The following is a 19826-nucleotide window of genomic DNA, read 5'->3' as shown; positions in this document are numbered from 1 at the left end:
ATGAATTACCATGCCTGTAAAAGACTAGGGTGACAATTTATAGCTGGGTTGGGATACAAACCCAGGCTCGACAACTCAGAGGCAGGTGTGCATATCTCTGGCCAAGTTAATGTCCGAAAGTGAGTCGAAAGACAACAAAGAGAGGCAAAGGGTTGACATTCTGGAATAATTTTCCTTCAGTATCACTGATGAAGTGATCTCCATGCACATGTTGTGAAGGTTTGTATTGAAGATGATTGACAAATATGTGTTGTCGTATTTGTGACTGATTTTATTTTGGGGGTCTTGCGACAATATATACCAAATGAATTTCTCCAAAAATGGTATCATATTGTTGCGGTTGAGGAAATTCGCAAACCACCATTCAAGTCCCGGAGGTGAGATATCTCTGCAAGTACATGTGTAGTTCGCCCCAAACCCGTTGTTTAGAGGGAGTAAATGTGATTCATTCGGGCTGCGACCCTTTGAGATAGTCGTTTTTCTGTTCCATCTTTATTTTGAACCAACCACGTCTCAACCGCCATCACACAACAACCACCAACCGCAACGCCGCTTCACAACAACAACAACAACGCCAACAGCCACGACCTTTACCTTCACAACTCGCTCCCTCAAACATCGCATCACCGCCATTCCAAATGTCGCCATGGCCATAAACCACCACAATAAACCCTCCACCACCTTCACCTCTCCTTCTGCGGCCATTCCCGCACCACTTGTGAACGCCGAGCGACAGGCTGTCCTGGCCTCGTACGGGACGCGCGCCGAACCGCGAGTGCAAAGTGCGGCCTTTCCGAGGAGAATTTGGATCAGGAATGATACACGCCCACTTCTGATCCGTCCAATATGCAAGCACGGGGCGGTTTGGCCCCACCTCCAGGCACGTCGGGGTAGAATCGGGATATGCAAATTCTCGGATCAGGGGAGACTCACGCCCCTTTTCCTCCGTCCAATGGACGAGCGTGGCTCCACCCCCGAGCTCGTTCTGATCCAGAAATTTGCATATGGGTTCTCCTGCCGGCCTACAAAGCACCGGGTGCGGGGCGAATTTGGCAGTCAGTTCGGAAGAGTCAGTCTGGAGAGGTCGGAGAGCCGAGTGGAGCTCGCAGTCTGTCGGGGTTCGGAGTCTGTCGGGGAGCTGCAGAGGGAGGAAGCCTGGAGCCTGGAGCGCGGTCGAGTCGGTTTGAGTGCAGAGTCGGCCTTGGAGGAGCGGGGAGTGAGTCGGGAGGCGAGGGCGTACAGGTGGTTTGCTGCAGTCGGCTGAGGAGAATTGGGGAAGAGATCGAATAGCTCGGGTCCGAGGTAAGGAAGACGGCGGTCGGCGACGATCTCGCAGTGGAGTCACTCGTCGTGGGACCCAAGCAAGCCAGCTATCCTCTTTCCCCAGAGCGTCAACAATTCCCCCCTTTTTTCCCCCCGCGCTGAGATAGTGCGAAAAGGGGGGCCCCGTTCCCACCCCACTCCAAGCAGTGCCAACGAAACCCGCGAAGGAGCGCGGAGTCGGGGCGCCGCCGCGCCACCACAGTGGCGGCTCATCACAAAGACACGGGTGGGATCCACCCGGTCTCGCGGACCTGACCGCTCTTTCAGGTCCCGCGCAAATATTGGCCCAAAACAAATGAACAAATTTCAGGCCCCGTCTGCCCCCTTGTCTTTGAGGGTGGCCCTTTTCTTTTGCTTTTGAGTAAATGTGTTGTTGGCGCCATCTGTAAAGTAAAACTGTGTAAATGTTGCCGTGTGCTCGCGTAGTCGGTTGTAGTTCTGCATTGTTGTGTTTCTTTTGTAGCATTTGCTGTATGTGCATAATTGTTGTAATTGTATATGTGTGATCTCCGTGTGCCGCGGAATAAATGTGCATCCTGTTGAACTGTTTTCCCGTTTCGCTTCGTCTTTTCTTTAATTGAATCTCCATCTTGCTTCACGTAAAGGGTTGGTAGTGGGCTTAATACGCCCGATAATTAATCGGAACCGTCGAGGCCGACGATAACACCGCTCGGTTATCCCGATAGTATGGAACGGGTCGCTTAAGTGGCCCGTGTCCGGAGTCGACCTGCGGCGAGGTGCGATCGCCCGGTCTACCCTCCGCGTGGGTACTTAGGTAGGTCGAGTTTGGCGAACAACCCTATCCCACGCGGGGGGCCAGTTGGCACGATCGTGGTGAGGCCAAAAGGCCCACCCGTGACTTGCTCCTGGCGTTGGTCCGAGAGGGTCACGACAGAATTGTCCGTCCGGTGGGCGACGTGCCGCGATTCGAGTTACGTGGCCGTTCGCACGCCGGCGGGCGCGAATATGTGTATATATATATATATATATATGTATATATGTATATATATGTATATATATATATATGTATATATATATGTATATATATATATATATATATATATATATATATATATATATATATATATATATATATATGTATATATATATATATATATATATATATATATATATATATATATATATGTATATGTATATATATATATATATATATATATATGTATATGCATATATATATATATATATGTATATATGTATATATATATATATATATATATGTATATATATATATATATATATATATATATATATATATATATATATATATATATATATATATATATATATATATATATATATATTGTCAGGCTTGAATAAGAGCGAACACACAGAAAGTATAACAAGGGGAACAGGAGGCAAGAGGGGTGGGAGAAGGAAGCACAAAACAGTGGGGAACAGAGACAATAGAAGATCTGTCAAAGGGAGAGGGATGGGGCAGGGTACGCGGGGTAAACAAGATGGACACTACAGAGACTTTCAGGAAGGAAAACAGGGAATTTGAAGGAGGTGGATTAACAGGGGTAGAAAATATCGTGGTTTTCGATGAGGGAAAATAAGAAATGATGGTGAACAGCTGTTTTAACAAACTGGAGGGAAGAGTGGGTTTGAAGAGAGTGTGGGAGTTTGTTCCACAGGTGGGGAAAAAAAGAAGAATAAAAAAAATGAAGGTGAGCAGTGATTCTTGATTTTGGCAGTTGTACCAGAAAGAGGTTGCTGGGGGACCTTGAGCGCCCTTTGGAAATATTGGGGCGACAGGTCACAGAGAGAGCAGGGGGCGAGGCCAGAGAGGGGATGGTAGAAGACAGAAAGATCACTGACCTGCCTGTGGTGAGAGGGTGAGAGATGCAAAGACTCAGCTTCATCGTGAGAGATACCAATGATCCTAAATGCTTTGGTTTCCACAGCATCAACCCGAGAAAGGTGCGGGAGCACCAGCGCAGAGGGGAGAGTAGTATTCCATCAGGCTGTGGATGAAAGCTTTGTGTGTGGTCAGGAGCTCAGGTGGGCCAAGGAAGGACATTGCATGATGGAGGATGCCCAGTCGGAGACTGGCTTTGGAGGTCAGCTTTGGAAATGTGGCTTTCCCAGCAAAGATCATGGCAGATAGTGAGACAGAAGCTTGAATGAAAGGACTTCTTCAAGAGGATTGTTGAGAAAGTAGGGTGTGTGTGTGTGTGTGTGTGTGTGTGTGTGTGTGTGTGTGTGTGTGTGTGTGTGTGTGTGTGTGTGTGTGTGTGTGTGTGTGTGTGTGTGTGTGTGTGTGTGTGTGTGTGTGTGTGTGTGTGTGTGTGTGGGGGGGGGGTTCAGACTGTCCTTTCAGATCTATGACACATTGTGAGAGTGTGAGATGTCAGGATTAAAAGACATGTTCCAAGTGTTGGACGAGCTTGTCATTTTATCCAGATCTGCAGAGAGTGAAGAGGCTGACGCTTGCCGATCTGAGGGATAACAAACGGTACGGCAGAGGGTGGAGTCATCAGCAAAGAGATAAAGAGGATTTTCCAGAGAGTCAGAGAGATCATTAATGAAAACCAGAAAAAGCACAGGGCCCAGAACACTGCCTTGATGAACTCCAGTCTGGACAGGAAGAGGGGGCGAGAGAATTCCATGACGACCCACACGTTGACTGCGACAGGAGAGGAAGTCTGCGAGCCATGAATGGAGATTTCCCTGGATACCATAATAAGAGAAAATAATTTGACATTTGTCGAATTCATGGAAATAATTTTGAATGCATAGATTTAACGGGAGTGTTTAATGTGGTATACCTTTACTGTGTTGTACAGTTTAAATTAATCAAAAAAGAAACAATGAGCATTTTGCCTTTGCCTGTTCCACTGTGACGACAGAAGTAGTTCTTTTTTGGCTCGTGAGCAGAAAGAGTTGCCTTGAAAATGGTATAATGCAGAAGCATCAAGTGAAGGTCCATTATATAAAAGAGCACAAGTACCAGATCAAGTAATATGTCAAAGAGGATAAAAGTTTCAGACCCAGGGATGCATGGATATTCTGGGCACCACGATCAGATTGACTGTAACCTCTGCATTATTTGTCAGTGTTTAAAACAAGCGACTGAATTGTCCACCTAAATGAAAAAGGAAAGACTTCAGAAGCGGACACAAGTATTCGGTGGAAAATCTGGCCAAATTGATCGTGGAAATCTCCCTTTTTGACCAGACAATCTTGATGAGGGCTGTGGTGTTGAATCTGCTACAACTGCACACAATGCCTTTTTGGCATATGACTTGTAGCCTCCGTTTCAACAAAATACTGCCTCGAGCTATGAGCAGTTGCAGAGATCAACCTTGTGGTGGCAATGATATGCCAAAGGTATCCACCTGTACAAGATCAAAATTGTCATTCCCATCAGAAGCAAAAAACAGCAATATACTTTTTCTATGAAGGACCAGCTGGTTCAGATGAACTTCATGAAGCACCCACATTTCAGCGAAACAGAGGAGTGTGTGTGCCAGTGCAGCTTTGATTCAAGATAGCAAGCTTCTGGCAAAGCTTCCTGAAGGAGATATGGTTGCCATAGAGAGAAAACATCACGCAAAGCATCTTCTAGATTTGTGCAATCGAGCAACAAAGGCAGTAAAAAACACAAAAAAAAATTGTAGAGCGAAGTCGATGGTGTGCCATCAAAAATCCCCATGTTTCCCACCGAAAGCAAAGTTGAAAGATGGCAAAAGTTCCACCAGGAATGACCCAATGTCATATTTTTGAGTTAAAAATTTTCCCCCAGTTTTGACCCCTGTGACCCCAAGTTCTGGTGCATGAACCAGAAGTCAAATCCAAAAAATCGTTACATATTTAATATGTCCCCCAATGTTGATTGCAAATTTAAAGTGTCATTTTAAAATGGTTAAAATATGCATGTAATTACTTATGGAATTTGAACCTTTGACCCCGCCCCAGGGCGTGAGGCCAAAAATTACAGTTTTCGCACCATCTGGTCATGTGGTGATTATAACTATCAAATTTGGTGAATTTCTTCACAACTGTTTATGAGGAGATAGCATGACGGGCAGGCACAGACAGAGAGATGGAGCAGTTACAATATCCCTTCATTTGTATATATGAAAACGAAGAGAACAATCGAAATGAAAACTATTTCTGGGATTGTTTTTGCTGAATCAGTGATGTTCATTGAATCAACTCACTTGGAAGAGGACACTGTGCCAGTCCTTAAGTTGAGTGATTTAGTAAAGCTCGACTGGAGCAGGATGGATCAATTAGAAGTTGTTCTTGACTGCCGACCCGATTGAAGAATAGGTTATCAGCCCACTTTACAGAAACGTGAGCTCGCACTTCGGGCCGAGAAGTTTTGCATTTCTGTGTCTCCAGTATGTATCAATATGACATTGGAATCACATTGGACAGAGCATGTGATCTGGACAGGGACAATGATGCAGTTATCCTGGCACGAGCATCAGCGATAATTCTTCAGAGTATACATGACAACAAACAAAAATTCCATGGGTCCTTTCTGAGCAGCTGCCTTGAGAGCTGTGTGCTAAATCAAAAACTTAAATTGCTGAAGATGATATTGGAGGGACGAAGTATCAAAAATCAGTCTCACTGAGAGTAAAGGACCAGCAACACACTCAATAGCTCAACTTTTGTAGTAGACTGCACTGTTACTGTGCAAAATCACTCAACCAAATGTCAATTTTGGGACTGACACAATCTGTCAACTTCCAGACATCTCCCTGTCAATTATTAGAGAGCCAGCTCAGTGCGGACGAGTCTGGCATTTCACCCAGGCCAACTGGCAGGGTCTTCAAGCAGCCATCAACGTTCTAGTATGGTCTCCAATTTCTACTCTGACCGACATCAACTCATCTTGGGAATTTTTTCAGAGAAATTTGTTCTCTGTCTCTCTGTCTCTGTCTCTCTGTCTCTCTCTCACATGCACAGATTTATCCCATCTCGTGTTCAGTTGTCCGACCACCCATGGTTCACTGAAGCTTGTGGCGAGGCAGTTGTCCTGAAACAACTTGCCTTCGCCTCATGGAAGGCAAATCCAACTGAAGGCAATCTCAGTTCCAAGAACAAAGCTCAGAGCAAGTGTGTCTACCCTCTGGAGAGCCAGATACATCATCTTTCCAATCGCAAGTTTGAACTCTCAAATTTGTCTCCCTCCTCCAAATATTGGTGGCATCAGGATAAGTCTGTTTCTGGTGTATGTTCCCCCTCCATCCCCTCCCCTTACCTTCAAATGGCTGCACAGCTGACACTGCTCGTGAAAATGCTGAATACCGAAACTCTGCGTTTGCTTCTAAATCTTATGTCCCAAATCCATCGCTTTCACTACCCACCTTACCCAGTCACACCCAGCTGTTCCTGGACCCTGTGACCTTTTCTCCTGACAAGATGGAGAGCTTGCTGTCAAACCACGTCTCAGATTCGACCGAAACATCTTCACCACAAACAGGTACAGACAAGATAGCAACATCCAAGATGTCATTAAAAGCCTGGATCTTAGTTTTTACCCATGAAACCTGTAGGCACAGTGGCTCTGACTCCTCATTCAGCACCTCGAGGGCCCCCAAAATAATCTCGTCCATAGAAGTGCTGAAAAGTGTGGGAGGCCAGTACACACCCCTGACAAACTCCAGTAACAACTGGAAATAAGTCGGAGATGGTACCACCACATCTCACAGTACTCTCAGTGCCAGAGTGGAGTTCAGACATTAGATCGATCAGTTTTGGTGGAATCCCACGAAGCCCAACAATCCTCCAGAAGGCATCCAGATTCACTGAATCAAACGCTTTACAGAGATCAACATAGGCTGCAAGCAGCCCCTGCCGAAACTCTCGTCTGCGTTGGTGAGGACCCGAAGAGCAAGGATACGGTCAATCGTTGACCTCCTTGGTGTAAAGCCTGACTGCTCTGGGCTCTGGTACTCAAGCAGATGATGGCAAACCCTATCAGGAATTATCAGAGCAAAGACCTTTCCTGGCACTGAGAGCAGCATCACCCCTCGGTAGTTTTTGCAGTCCTGGCAATCACCCTTCCCTTTCCAGGGAGGGACAACAAGGCCCCTCTTCCAGTCAGTTGGGATGATGCCTGTGTTCCAGGCAGAGCACGACACGAGTGCAGCATTTCCACCAGCCTTGAGAAGTTCAACATGGATGCCACAGATCCCTGGAGCTTTACCCCATTTTAACCGGTTCACTGTGTTTCTACAAACAAAGGTGGATAACTGTTGAATGAAGGGTCAACAATAGGGATCGTAACACCCCTGACATCCAGCACAACAGCTGGTGGATCAGCCTGGTCGAGCCACTCAAAGTAACCGGCCCAGCGGGCCTTCACTTCAGACTCCTCTGTCAAGAGCCCACCGCCGATCACTCTAATTGCAGTACACCGAGGGACGGGTTTGGAGGAACGCAATTCACAAATTCCCCTGCAAGCAGGACGAGAATCATTTGACCACAGATGATGCTCCACCCCCACACAGATTCCTCGCACATCGGTCTCCTTGTCCACCCTCAGCGCATGTACAGTTTTACGCCTCAACTCCGTGAACAGCTCAGCTTTGCAATTAAGCCTATTTCTGCGACTCTGGTCAATGGTATCCAGTGTCTCGAGAGACAAAATTCTTCTTTGCCCGATGGTGAGTTCCACGACATCCACTGGCAACGTCAACGATGGTTGTCTTGAAGGCACACCACAACTTCAGGATTCCTAAAAGCATCCAGACCCCCAAATCCCCACTTAGCCTGTTCGCAAACTCCTCAGCTACCCTCTCATCCTTGAGCTTGCCAACATACAGCCTAGGCTGGGATGGTACCATTCTCCCGGATTTAAGCTGCAGCTTCAGAGTTGCTACAACAATCCTGTGGTCGGTGGTGAGGAACTGAGTACTCCAGTAGACTCTGCAGTTCTGTTATCATTCTCTGGCGATCATCAACGAGCACATGGTCACTCTCCTTCGCCACATCACTAGCGTTGGAATCCCAAGTCCAGCGATGAGCCTGTAGGTGCTGAAACCATGAACCAGCCACCCTAAGTCCATGACTTCTTAGAAAGTCAAGGAACTCACTGCAATTCTGGTTCACAGTTCCAGAATCATGGGGACCAACACATGTCTCATAACTATCCCTGTTAGTGCTAGTCAATACATTAAAATCCCCTCAGACGAGAAGAGTATTTCACCTGTGGCACTTATCAACTATCGACTCGAGCGTGGCTTAGAATGCGTCCTTCACTGGGAGATCACATGCCTCAGTTGGAGCATCAACAGAGACCAGGGAAACGACACCCAAGGAGTGATGAATCTTTCGTCTCATACGCTCGTTGATCGGTGTTCCCTCAATTATCATGGCATCAGCTTATTGGACACAGCTACAGAAACTCCTTGGGCATGGCAACCATCAGAGTGACCAGACCAATCATATGTGTAAACACCCACCATGATCTCGCCACTATCCAGTCTCCGAACCTCAGAGAGTGCTGCAATACTGATGTTCAAATGCTCGAGCTCAGATGATAACAGAGAGAGGTGATCATCCACTCTTCGGGATAGGATATTCCAGGCACCCACTCAAAGGGACCGCCTCAGGTTAACCCAAGTAGACCGCCGTCTGCTGGACAACACGTCAGCACCACTCCACCACACACCACCGCAATCTGACACAGGAATTTTACCCCGTGCTTTTCCTCCTAACAAAGAATGGGGGTCCCGAAGGCTTTCCCCAGTCCCCTCATCCGGTGAGCTGCCCTGCGAAGGGCAGCAGCACAGGAGGTACTGCCACTGGAGTGGGTTTTCATTTTTCGTTGCGTTTCTGGGTTTTGCGGAATGAAGGGTTTTACAGTGGCCGGAGTGCAAATCCTGCCATCAACCTCCGAAAAAGAAATGTAACCCAACTGCAGGAGAACGTCCGTAAACACAGTTGGGTACTAAATATGGATGGCCGTTGGCTCACAAGGAGCTCCTCCGCCCTTTGACAGGTTTCTTTTTAATCCTGCTGGGTGTCCACGTCAGTACACCCTCCTCACCAGGAAACCTGGTGGGGGAGAATGTTTAGGCGCCGACAACCCGACCATGAAACAGGTTTGTGTATAGTACAGGTTTACATGGCACCTGTAGCAATTCACAGATCTAATCTGGCCTGACCTGACATAATTGATTACACCAACCTTGTTGCAATATCTTCAGATAGTCATTGTGCGGAGAGCAGCTGAAGTCCATCTAGTGTACCGATTGCTTGTGTGCAGTATATCCTTTCCAAATGCTGTCTTAAATGTGTTTACACTGCATGCTGTTACAACTTTTTCTGGAAGATGGTTGCAAAAATTTACGACCGTCGGAGAAGACATTTTGTGTCGCATTGTCTTGCCCACGGCTTGAGAATTTTCTCCACATGACCTTTTGTATGACTATCACTCATCTGAGAGACAATTCAGATGAATCCTGTCTATACCAGTCAAAATCGTGTTGACTTCAAGCATATCTGTCTGCAGCCTTTGAAAGCACAGCGATGTCACCTTGAGAACTCTCAGGTGGTCCTCGTACGGAAACTCAGACAAGGCTGAAATCAATTTGGACACTGTATAGTGTACCTTCTCAATTTTCTTCGCATCTTGAACTACACACAGGGGGGAAGATTACATTGTAAACTCAGGGATTCAAAGCTGATCTTTGTAGGACTTTCCTGACTTGAAACACACATTCCAGGTTGTTGACCAACGCCATTTTTCCCATATCTACAGAGATGGCCGATGCAGTCATTCTCCCCATGCAGTCAAAAAAACATGGGGGGGGGAGCTCTGTCTGTCTGTCTGTCCATCTGTCTGCCTGTCATGCTATCAGGTCTGAAAAAATTCACCAAACCTGGTAGTTATGATCACCACATGGCATGTGTCATTTTTGACCTGTTTCCTGTGGACAAGGTCAAAGGTCAAAAACCAAAAATGCAAATACAGGCACATTTTAATCCATTTTTAAAATGAAACTTTGTGGATGAAATGTAATGATTTTTTGGGATTTAACCCCCGGGTTCATGCCCCAAGGGATGGGGACTTGGGGTCACAGGTCAAAATGGAAAATTTTGGCTATTCCTGGTGTGACGTTCCCCCATCTTTCAACTTTGCTTTTGGTGGGAGGTGTTGGGATTTGCGATGGCGTGCGATCGACCTCGCTCCAGTTTGTCTTTCGGAAGTGTGCTCTACCATTCCGCACAGCAAGAAATAGTCATCAAAACTTTCGGAGAATTTTCCAGAGAAGCGGAAAAAGGTCAGTGATGTCGACCAAGAATAATCTGGATCTAAAAAAACGTTGCTTTACAGGTTCACCAACCATATGGATGCATGATTACATTGTTCTGAGATGCCCGATTAAACCATGACACATTTTGTTAACCACTTTGTCAGCATTAAGGGAGCTATTGCGAACTCCATGAAGTAGTCTCTTTGTGTCTGCAAGTGTTGAAAAATGGATGCAAGTGCTCCCGCCGCAAATTTGATCTAACACACGACTCCTCTCGGACTGATGTTTGATTGAGCCTCATGTTAAAATGAGGATCTTACTGACATGCTTCCTTTTTGGCTCTTTAATCAGATCAAAAATATAAATAATTGTTACCTCCACCAACAAAGGTGGACAGAGGTTGTTTTCACCCCTGGTTGTCTGTCTGCTTGTCTTTGTTTGTGAACACGATATCTCAAATCGTTATGGACCGATTTGTACGAAACTTGGTGGATGAGTTGGTTAGGTGACAAGAACAAGGTGATTAGATTTTGCTTCAGGTCTGAATCCAGATGCGGTCTATCAGTGGTTCCACAAAACGTAAACTGTTGAGCCTTGCAGAAGTAGACGCTCAACCGAGTGCCATTCTAGTTTATAATCTGTGTTAACTAATTAATAATAGGTAAAGGTTACACGACACAAACTGAACATGAAGCTTAGGAAGTAGTGTGAACCTGAAATGGTCAAGGAACGATGACTCGGTCTTATTACTGCTGAAGCCATTACAGAAAGGGTCACAGCAGGACGACCAAGTCATAAAATGAAGACAAAGAGTTCTAAAAAAAAAAATGTTTTTAACACAATTTAAAGAAACCTTGAAGGACTTGTAATGTTGTGCACTTGTACGTACCGGCTGATACGAAGAAGATTCCTGCGCTGAGAACCACGTTGTTCTTGGACTTGTAGAAGCGACTGGCCGCAATGCAGAGGCCACCAAACAGCAGCAGGGTGACACTTAGGAGAGGGAACACGCTTGAAGCACGCACCACTCCTATGCCAAAGGTTCATGGAGAGGGTGTGTAGTGAAGTTGGGGAGTTGCACCAGGTGGAGGTTGCAAGGAGATTTGGAATGCAATGTGTGCATGTGGTGGGGGATGGTGGGAGCAGGGTAGGATGTGGGGTATTTGCCATAGAAATTGGTTCATCGAATGCGTGAAATGGATGAGTAGATGTGGGGCACGGGTACATGGGGAGAGAGAACAAGCCTTAAAATCTGCACTTGCTTCTTGGTTACACCATTGATTCCTAGTCCATGGCATGCTGTCATTAATTTATAATAAGTATAACACAAGGTCTCACAGACAAAATGTCAATACACTGGACAATATATTTAATTTTCTTTTGCATTTGCTGTGAAAATCTGCTCGACCAGTATTCACAAGAACAATCTCGCTGCAATTACTCAATAACACTCCTACATGTGCATTGCTTGTTTGTATCATTGTTTCCAATGTTGGAACTTTTCACACATGTTCAATATACATTTCGTCAAATTTACATCCAGATGTACAGAATCAAGGTAAGCTACCCGCAAACACCCCCGCATGCTTGTGTATGCTGCTCTATCTACAAGTAAAGACACACTGCAATGATTTTCTTCTTAAGCACAGGGGGTTTGAAACGTACGCAGCATGTATTCCGTATGATCAAAGTCTGCGTTCTCCGGAAAGTGGTCGATGTTCTTGCAGCGACCCTTCAGAGAGCCTGTGGGATAAAAATCCCAAAGTTACATTCGTCGATAACCGTGGAAATGTTCATCCAAACGCAAAAATAGAGCCAGCCGTTTGGCCATCGAGAACATGCTGCGAGCATGGTGGATCACCACTCACACTTATGGGCTTACAGGACGGCTGGGAGGTAATGCACTTTCCTTTGATCCGTCTAGTCTGGGTTCGATTCCTGAGCACATATAAACTGTCAGATTGGTACTTTGCAAGGCAGGGTGTTGCATGGTCAAAGTTCCACCGTCTTTGAATACATTCAGCAACCATTGTACCTCATGATTGTTTATATACTGCATCAAGCAGAACAATATGCTACTGGAAAGATAACCGAAGAGGAAGATAATCTGATTTCAACAAGGTTCGACTTGCTGAGTGGTTTGCCATTGCTTTCCCAGCAGAAATCCAGGGCAGGAATTTTATTAAGTTATCAATATACCGGTGTGCAATGACAAACACTTTCCTAAAGCCATTGTGGGACGTATCCTTTCATACTGGATGTTTAAAGGCCACTGCGAAAGGAAAGCAGATGTTTAAATCCAACATCATGTGGATGCAGAGCGACACTTTTGAAGTCGGATCCCATTCCAAATATGAATTGCACCCAGACTGGAAAATGCAGAGGTAAGTAATACATGCAGCTTCTGAAATGTATGATGTATTGTTATGTTTGTGGGGAAGGGGCAGGAATTAGTTTCAGGCCTTGGACACCGTTTGTGTTCGGATAGTACTTGGGACATTGTCAACATGCATAAGTGCAAGTGGTCTGGGTAAATTGTTTTCAGGGTTGGATGTGAGTGGACAGGCGTTGTCTGATTCAGAATAGATAGGCAGGAGGTGTCGCATCTACTTTGTCGACCTACGGCTGCAACTTTCAGCTGAATCCAAACTCAGACCCAAATGACGACGCACCTCCACAAGTCTCATACAGATTCCCACAACCCAAATCTCTTCCACCCTATACACCGCCACCTGCACACAAACATCCACCTCAACCCCAAAAACGTACACGTACCCTTAATATCCTCCATTACAACACAGACAGCCTCATCAGCAAGGTCATGCAACTTAAACACAAAACACTGACCATTCCCAACTGGATGTCAGAGGTGGAGGCTTCACCGCATAAATACACAAGTAAATAAGAGACACAGATATCATGCTAGATACAAAAGCACTTCTACCACCACACAACACGCTCAAACTTCAAGCTTTCAAAATTAAACGGGTAATAAAGAATACACGGACATCATAAACATTTACATATCACCAGTCACATCACCCACTGTACCAACCAGATACTCACCACAACTACAGAACCTCAGCCCTCACAGCTCCGCCCCCCCCCATTCCCCCCTGCCATTGATGTTAAGAAGCACCCAAACTAGATATGGTGTCTCAATCAGGTATGTACTGCATGCAGAGTACATCCAGCTCCCACATAAATATAGCTGGCACAAGCTTTGTAAATTTTCACATGGTGAAGATGTTCGTCAAAAAGTTGGTTACCGTTCCCCTGTTGGTAATGGCGGGCGGCATCGTCTTTCCAACTGCAGACGTCCAGTAAATAAATCACCAAGCCTGCCAAGTTGACAGGAGGCACTCCCACAAGGTTCAAAACGTCCATTCACTGGCAGCGATGGTCGAGGGTTTGGGTCGACAGTACTTCGGGCCTTGCACCAATCTATACGATGAGGAGTCTGCAGTTCGGGCAGCTGAAAGATCTCAGCCCTATTAGTGAGCTGAGAAAGTTCTCCAACTCTTTCGTTGAGCAGAGGTACACTCCTTTGTCTCAGTTACTTTCCCGATGTTTGTGACTTATTTTAGAAACTTTGTGAGCCATTTGAGGAAGCAATCCTAATCTCGCACACACGAAATGCGTTGGCATGCTCTCTGATGGCCGCTGTTGCCAGGGATTTGTTTCTATGCATGCGCACAAAGCATTCTGGGGCAGACCGTGTCATTTCGGAAGTCCCGGTTTAGAAAAAAAATGTGACAATTTCAAGCATGACACTGAACAAGAATTCCAATAACTCAACACCAACAACACCACCAACATTGACATCTACATTGAACAGCCCAATATGATCATCACAACCGTAGCTTCCAAATACATTCCAAAGGGCAACATCAAGCAATACAATCCCAACTGCATGCCATAAATCACACACCTCGTTAAACGACACAACCTAAAACACAACACACCAACACCCCAAGCACCAGACAACGTAGAAAAGGATTCAAACACGAAACACAGAAATTAACAACAAATTTTTGAAAATACCCAAAAAACCGACAACCCTTAATAGTTTATACATACACCAGACCACTCAACCAATACCAAATACTTGTATAAAATCATAAACAGCATCACAAACTCCAAGAGTGGCAAAACACCCTCACGTGCAGTCATAACGACCATAGACAACATACCATCAGAGAAACAACAAGCTAACATCCTCATAGACTGTTACACAACAATAAGTCACATAGGACCCAGAAATGAGGAAATGAGTATTCCAAGACACAAACTCGGCCACCAACTCGATAACACCATCACGCCTTTCACTCCCACGCAATCAACAGAAATTCACATGATACCGGCCCTGACAACATCTCCAACTTACATTAAAAACAGCTTGGACCGCATGATGGCATATCAGCTCTTATAAATACAAGCAACTTCTCCTACCAACACTCAAGAATTCCCCCAAATTTGGAAACCGGGCAAAATCAATACCCTCCTCAAGCCAAACAAAGAACCCACTAAAGCAGCCTCCTACACACCTATCGCATGACTTTGCACACCCTCCAAATTTACAGAACACCTAATACTGACACTCACAAACCCTCACATCCCACTCGAACACCAAGCATGAATTCAGACCAGACCAAACCACTCCACCACCACTCTCATAACCCTCACACCAAACACTTTTGATGGATGGCTTCAGCAGTAGAAAACTGCCAAAACAGACTATTCTCACCACATTGTAGATATCAGTAAAGCATTTTACACTCTCCAAAAACTCCTACTCACAAACGAAATACTCAACACAAACATGCACAACAACACAAAATGCTGGCCGACCAACCTTCCGTGCGGACAGTCATACGTAATTTTAAACGGCTAGTCGTCACGCATATGATACTCTCCTAACGGAGTCCCTCAAGGCTGAGTCATCTCCCCCGCACTCTTTATTATTTTCATTCACGGCATTCCACAACCACCCGAGAACATACAAATAGACTTGTATGCAGATGACATAACCATGACCCCAACTCGCCATAACCCCAACTTTTTATTTTTTTTTGCATACCTTGTCGAAGCTCGAATGAGAGCTAACACACAACGCACAGCAAGGGGGCATGAGACAAGCGGGGTGGGAGTGGGAGGGACAAAACAGTGGGGAACAGAGATATTAGGGGATCTGTGGAAGGGAGAGGGATGGGACGGGGAACATGAGGAAGAGAAGATGGACATTACAGGGACTTTCAGGAAGGAAAGCAGGGGAATTGAAGGAACTGGGCTTGGGTGGATTATCGGGGGTTGAAAAGATCGAGGATTTGGATGGGGGAAGATAAGAGGTGGTGGTGAACAGCTGTTTTGAAAGCCTGGAGGGAAGAATGGGAAAGAATAGAGTGAGGGAGTTTATTCCAAAGGCGGGAAAAAAGAAGAATGAAAGAGTGAAGGTGAACAGTGATTCGTGATTTTGGTAGTATTACCAGAAGGGGGTTGTTGGCGGACCTTGAGCGCCCTGTGGAAATGTGGTGGGGACAAATTGCAGAGAGAGCAGCGGGGGGGGGGGGGCAAGCTGGAGAGGAGACGGTAAAAGACAGAAAGACCACCGACCAACCTGCAATGATTGAGTGAGAGGCCCAAAGACTCAGCCTCACTGCGGGAGATGCCGATGATCCTAAATGTCCTGGTTTCGACAGCGTGAAGCCGAGAAAGGTGGGAGGCAGGAGCACCAGCCCAGAGGGGAGAGCAGTACTCCATCAGGCTACGGACAAAAGCTTTGTAAGTGGTTAGGAGCTCAAGAGGGCCGAGGAAGGACTTTGCACGACGGAGGATTCCCAGTCGGCGACTGGCTTTGGAGGCGAGGTTGGAAATGTGACTTTCCCAGGAAAGGTTATGGCAGATAGTGAGACCCAGAAGCTTGAAAAAAAAGACTTCTTCCAGAGTATTGTTGAGAAAGTGGATGGGGGGGATTTCTAAACGGTCCTTTCGAAGCGACATAGTGAGAGTGTGAGATTTGTCTGGATTGAAAGACACGTTCCACGTGTTGGATCAGTTTGTGATTTTATCCAGATCTGCAGTGAGCGAAGAAGCTGCTGCTTGCCAGTCTGAGGGATGACAGATGGTACGGCAGAGGATGGATTCATCAGCAAAGAGATATGGAGGATTTTCCAGAGAGTCGGAGAGATGATTGATGAAAACCAGAAAATGAACAGGGCCCAGAACGTGACCTTGAGGAACTCCAGCCTGGACAGGAAGAGGGGATGAAAGAACTCCATTTAGGGCCACACATTGACTGCGACAGGAGAGGAAGTCTGCGAGCCATGAGTGGAGATGGCCTTGTATACCATAGGAAGAGAGCTTGGTGAGCAGGGCAGGGTGCCAGACCGTGTCAAAAGCACCCGATATGTCCAGGGATACGGCTCGGATTTCCTGTCTGGCATTGAGGACCTCCATCCATTGTTGGGAGAGCAGAAGCAGCATATCCAGGGTAGAGTGACCTTGTCTGAAACCAAATTGATGATTGGAAATCACGCCATTGGAGAAGAGGAAGGATTTAATGTCTGAAGCGATGATGGATTCCATAACCTTGCTGATGATTGGGAGAAGGCTGATTGATCTGTAGTTGTAGGAATCTGTTTTTGCACCTTTTTTGTGCAGGGCAGTGATGTTTGCTGATTTCCAAGCAGATGGCAGATGACCTTGAGAAAATGAGGGTGAAAAGAACAGAGACAGTGTGAGCAAGAGCAGAAGAGCAGGCTTTGAGGACACGTGGGCTGATGCCGTCTGGAGCGGTTGCAGAATCTGAGTCGAGGTTTGAAAGCAAGCTCTCCACCTTGTCAGGAGAAAAGGACACAACAACAAAAAGAGAGCAACACCTGGATACGTGGTTCAGGGACAGTTGGGTGCGACTGGGTAAGGTGGGTGAAGAAAGTGATGGGTTAAGGACACAAGATTTAGCTGCAAACACCGAGTTTAGGCATTCAGCTTTTTCACGTGCGGTATCAGCAGTGCGGCCATTTGAGGTAAGGGAGGGATGGAGGGGGAACATACACCAGAAACAGATTTGATAAAATCCTGGTGTTAGCACCAGGATTTTGAGGAGGGAGAGAGGTTTGAGAGTTCAGACTTGAGATTAGAAAGATGTTGTTTTCTGGCTCTCCTGAGGGCAGATACACACATGTTCCGAGCTTTGTGGAAGGAACTGAGATTACCCTCAGTTGGGTTTGCTTTCCATGAGGCAAAGGCAAGTTGTTTCAGGACAACTGCCTCACCACAAGCTTCAGTAAACCAAGGGCGGGAGGAAGGGTAAGACAACTGAAGACGAGAGGGGATAAATCTGTGCATGAGGGAGAGCAAGTTTCTTTGAAAGAATTCCCAGGATGAGTTGATGTTTGAGAAAGTAGTGATAGGAGACCAGTCTATAAGTTTGATGGCTGCTTGGAGACCCTGCCAGACGGCTTGAGTGAAATGCCGGACTCGACGGCGGTGAGGTGGTTCTCTGATAACAGCCAGAGAGATGTCCACTTTGACAAGTACGTGGTTAGAAGAACCGATTGGAGCGGAGAAAAGAGCAGCAGATATTGTCAGGGAAATTTGTCAAAATCAGATCCAGAAGAGATAGAGTACCATTGGTTGAGATCCGGGTTTGGCAGTTGACAGATTGAGTCAGTCCCAATGAGTCGCAGAAAGCTTTTGCTGAGGTGCCATGACAGGTGAGAGAGGTACCCACACCTCGCCAATTGGCATGATGACAATTGAAGTCACCACATAAGAGGAAGAGAGAGTTTGGATGAGAAGATAGAAGATGGTCCATGTTTTCGGATAGTGAGGTGTAGATGGAGTCATCACTGTTAGGTGGACGGTACAGTACACATATAAACATGAGGTGGGAGTGGAGGGAAGCCGTAGCCAGAGGTATTCCTGGAAGTGTGGGGGAGTGAGGGCAGTGCATGGAGAGTGAGGAATAGAGTCTTTGATGAAGAGAGCAACACCTCCACCAGGACGAGGCTCAGGTCTGTCATACCGGAGGAAGGAGTAACCGGGCAGAGATACTTGGGAGTCAGACATGTCTTGTGAGAGGAAAGTTTCTGTTAGGCAGATTATGTCTGGTTTGTCAGTGGCAACCTGTATGGAAAGATCTAAAAGGTTTGAGCGAAGGCCCCGGATATTTGAGGTCCACACTTTTAATGAAGAGGTAGGGGAGGAGGCCGTGGGTGCAGGTGGTGGGGGGGGAGGGGGGTAGGACAGGGGACGGGGGGAGGTCAGGAGGGTTGTGAAAGAGTGTGGGGGATTGCAGAATAGCTAGGGGAGGGGGCCGAATGAGGAGGAGAAAAAGCTCTGTGGTGCTGGGGGAGAGGGGGGACCAGAGAGGGGGAAGAAGGTGGTTGAGGATTTGAGGTGGAGTGAAGAGATGGACGTGGGAGGGCAGTGGAAGGAGGCAGCTTCATGGATGAGAGGGGGGGCAACTTTGAGAAGGAAGCATGAGTGAGGGGGATGAAAGGTGGGAGAAAGGTGAGGGGGGAATTTTTGAGAGAGGTGAGAGGGAGGCTTGGAGGGAGAAGAGTGGGATGGTTGCTTTTAGAGTGAGAGTGAGGGGTGAGTTGGCAATGAAGTTGGAAAAAAAGAATGGTTGATGGAAAGCGAACATTCATTGCAAACTTGGGTTTTTTAAGTTTTAGGTCAGAGATGCGATTTAACACAATTCTTGATGGATGCAATAAAGGCGAATTCAGAGAATGGAGAGAAGAAACGCTGGAACAGTTGGATTTTTTAGGCAAGGAATGAAGGAGAGGTCGAGATGAGAGCAGTCTGTTAAAATAGCAGAAGAGTAGTGCATTATGAAACAGTAAAGAGTACCACATGTGTGAGAGAGGAAGATGAAGCATTATAAGATCGTTTTTGTTATTATTATTAATGTTTGAGAGAGTTTTCAACAGATTAGGTCATGGAAGTGTTGTAGAGATAATCGAGGATGAAGAAGAGGAGGAAGAATAAGAGGAAGAAGAAGAAGCAGAATCGGGAGAAGGCTGGTGTATTGTTGTTGTTGTTGTTGTTTTAATTTTTTATTTTTTATTTTTTAAGATAAGAAATAGAGAGATTAGTTGGGAGAATGGGGGACGTTCGGAAAGTGGGGAGGATAGAAATTGAAGGTAATGGGGAGAAAAAACAAACAAACAAAAAAAAAACGATTGAACACCGAGGGGAACCGGTAGGCCTCAAGCCTAGGCCAAAGCCTAGGCCTCAAACACCCGGTAAGAACGT

General features: G+C 46.2%; 1 protein-coding gene across 7 annotated transcripts in view; it reads right to left on the bottom strand.

Annotated features, from left to right (window-relative positions):
• LOC147025402 (voltage-dependent calcium channel gamma-2 subunit-like) overlaps positions 1-19826 on the bottom strand; it is a 54161-nt gene that overhangs the window by 19517 nt on the left and 14818 nt on the right. For 3 of the 7 annotated variants that reach the window (XM_085886371.1, XM_085886369.1, XM_085886374.1), the window contains exons 2-3: positions 12228-12305; positions 11452-11592 (exon numbers count right to left, since the gene is read on the bottom strand). In XM_085886371.1, the coding sequence (XP_085742497.1) occupies positions 11452-11592; positions 12228-12305 (219 nt within the window). Of the gene's footprint in view, positions 1-11451; positions 11593-12227; positions 12306-13831; positions 14597-19826 lie in introns of those variants that run through there. The other 4 variants (XM_085886372.1, XM_085886370.1, XM_085886375.1 and 1 more) reach the window with 3 other exon arrangements.

This window comes from Eptatretus burgeri, chromosome 6, assembly GCF_056783735.1.
Source record: "Eptatretus burgeri isolate ZD-2024b chromosome 6, Ebu_testis_v1, whole genome shotgun sequence".
NCBI classification, from domain to species: Eukaryota; Metazoa; Chordata; class Myxini; order Myxiniformes; family Myxinidae; genus Eptatretus; species Eptatretus burgeri.
The sequence above is the reverse complement of the archived record's forward strand: the minus strand, read 5'-3'. Positions and strand labels throughout refer to the sequence as shown.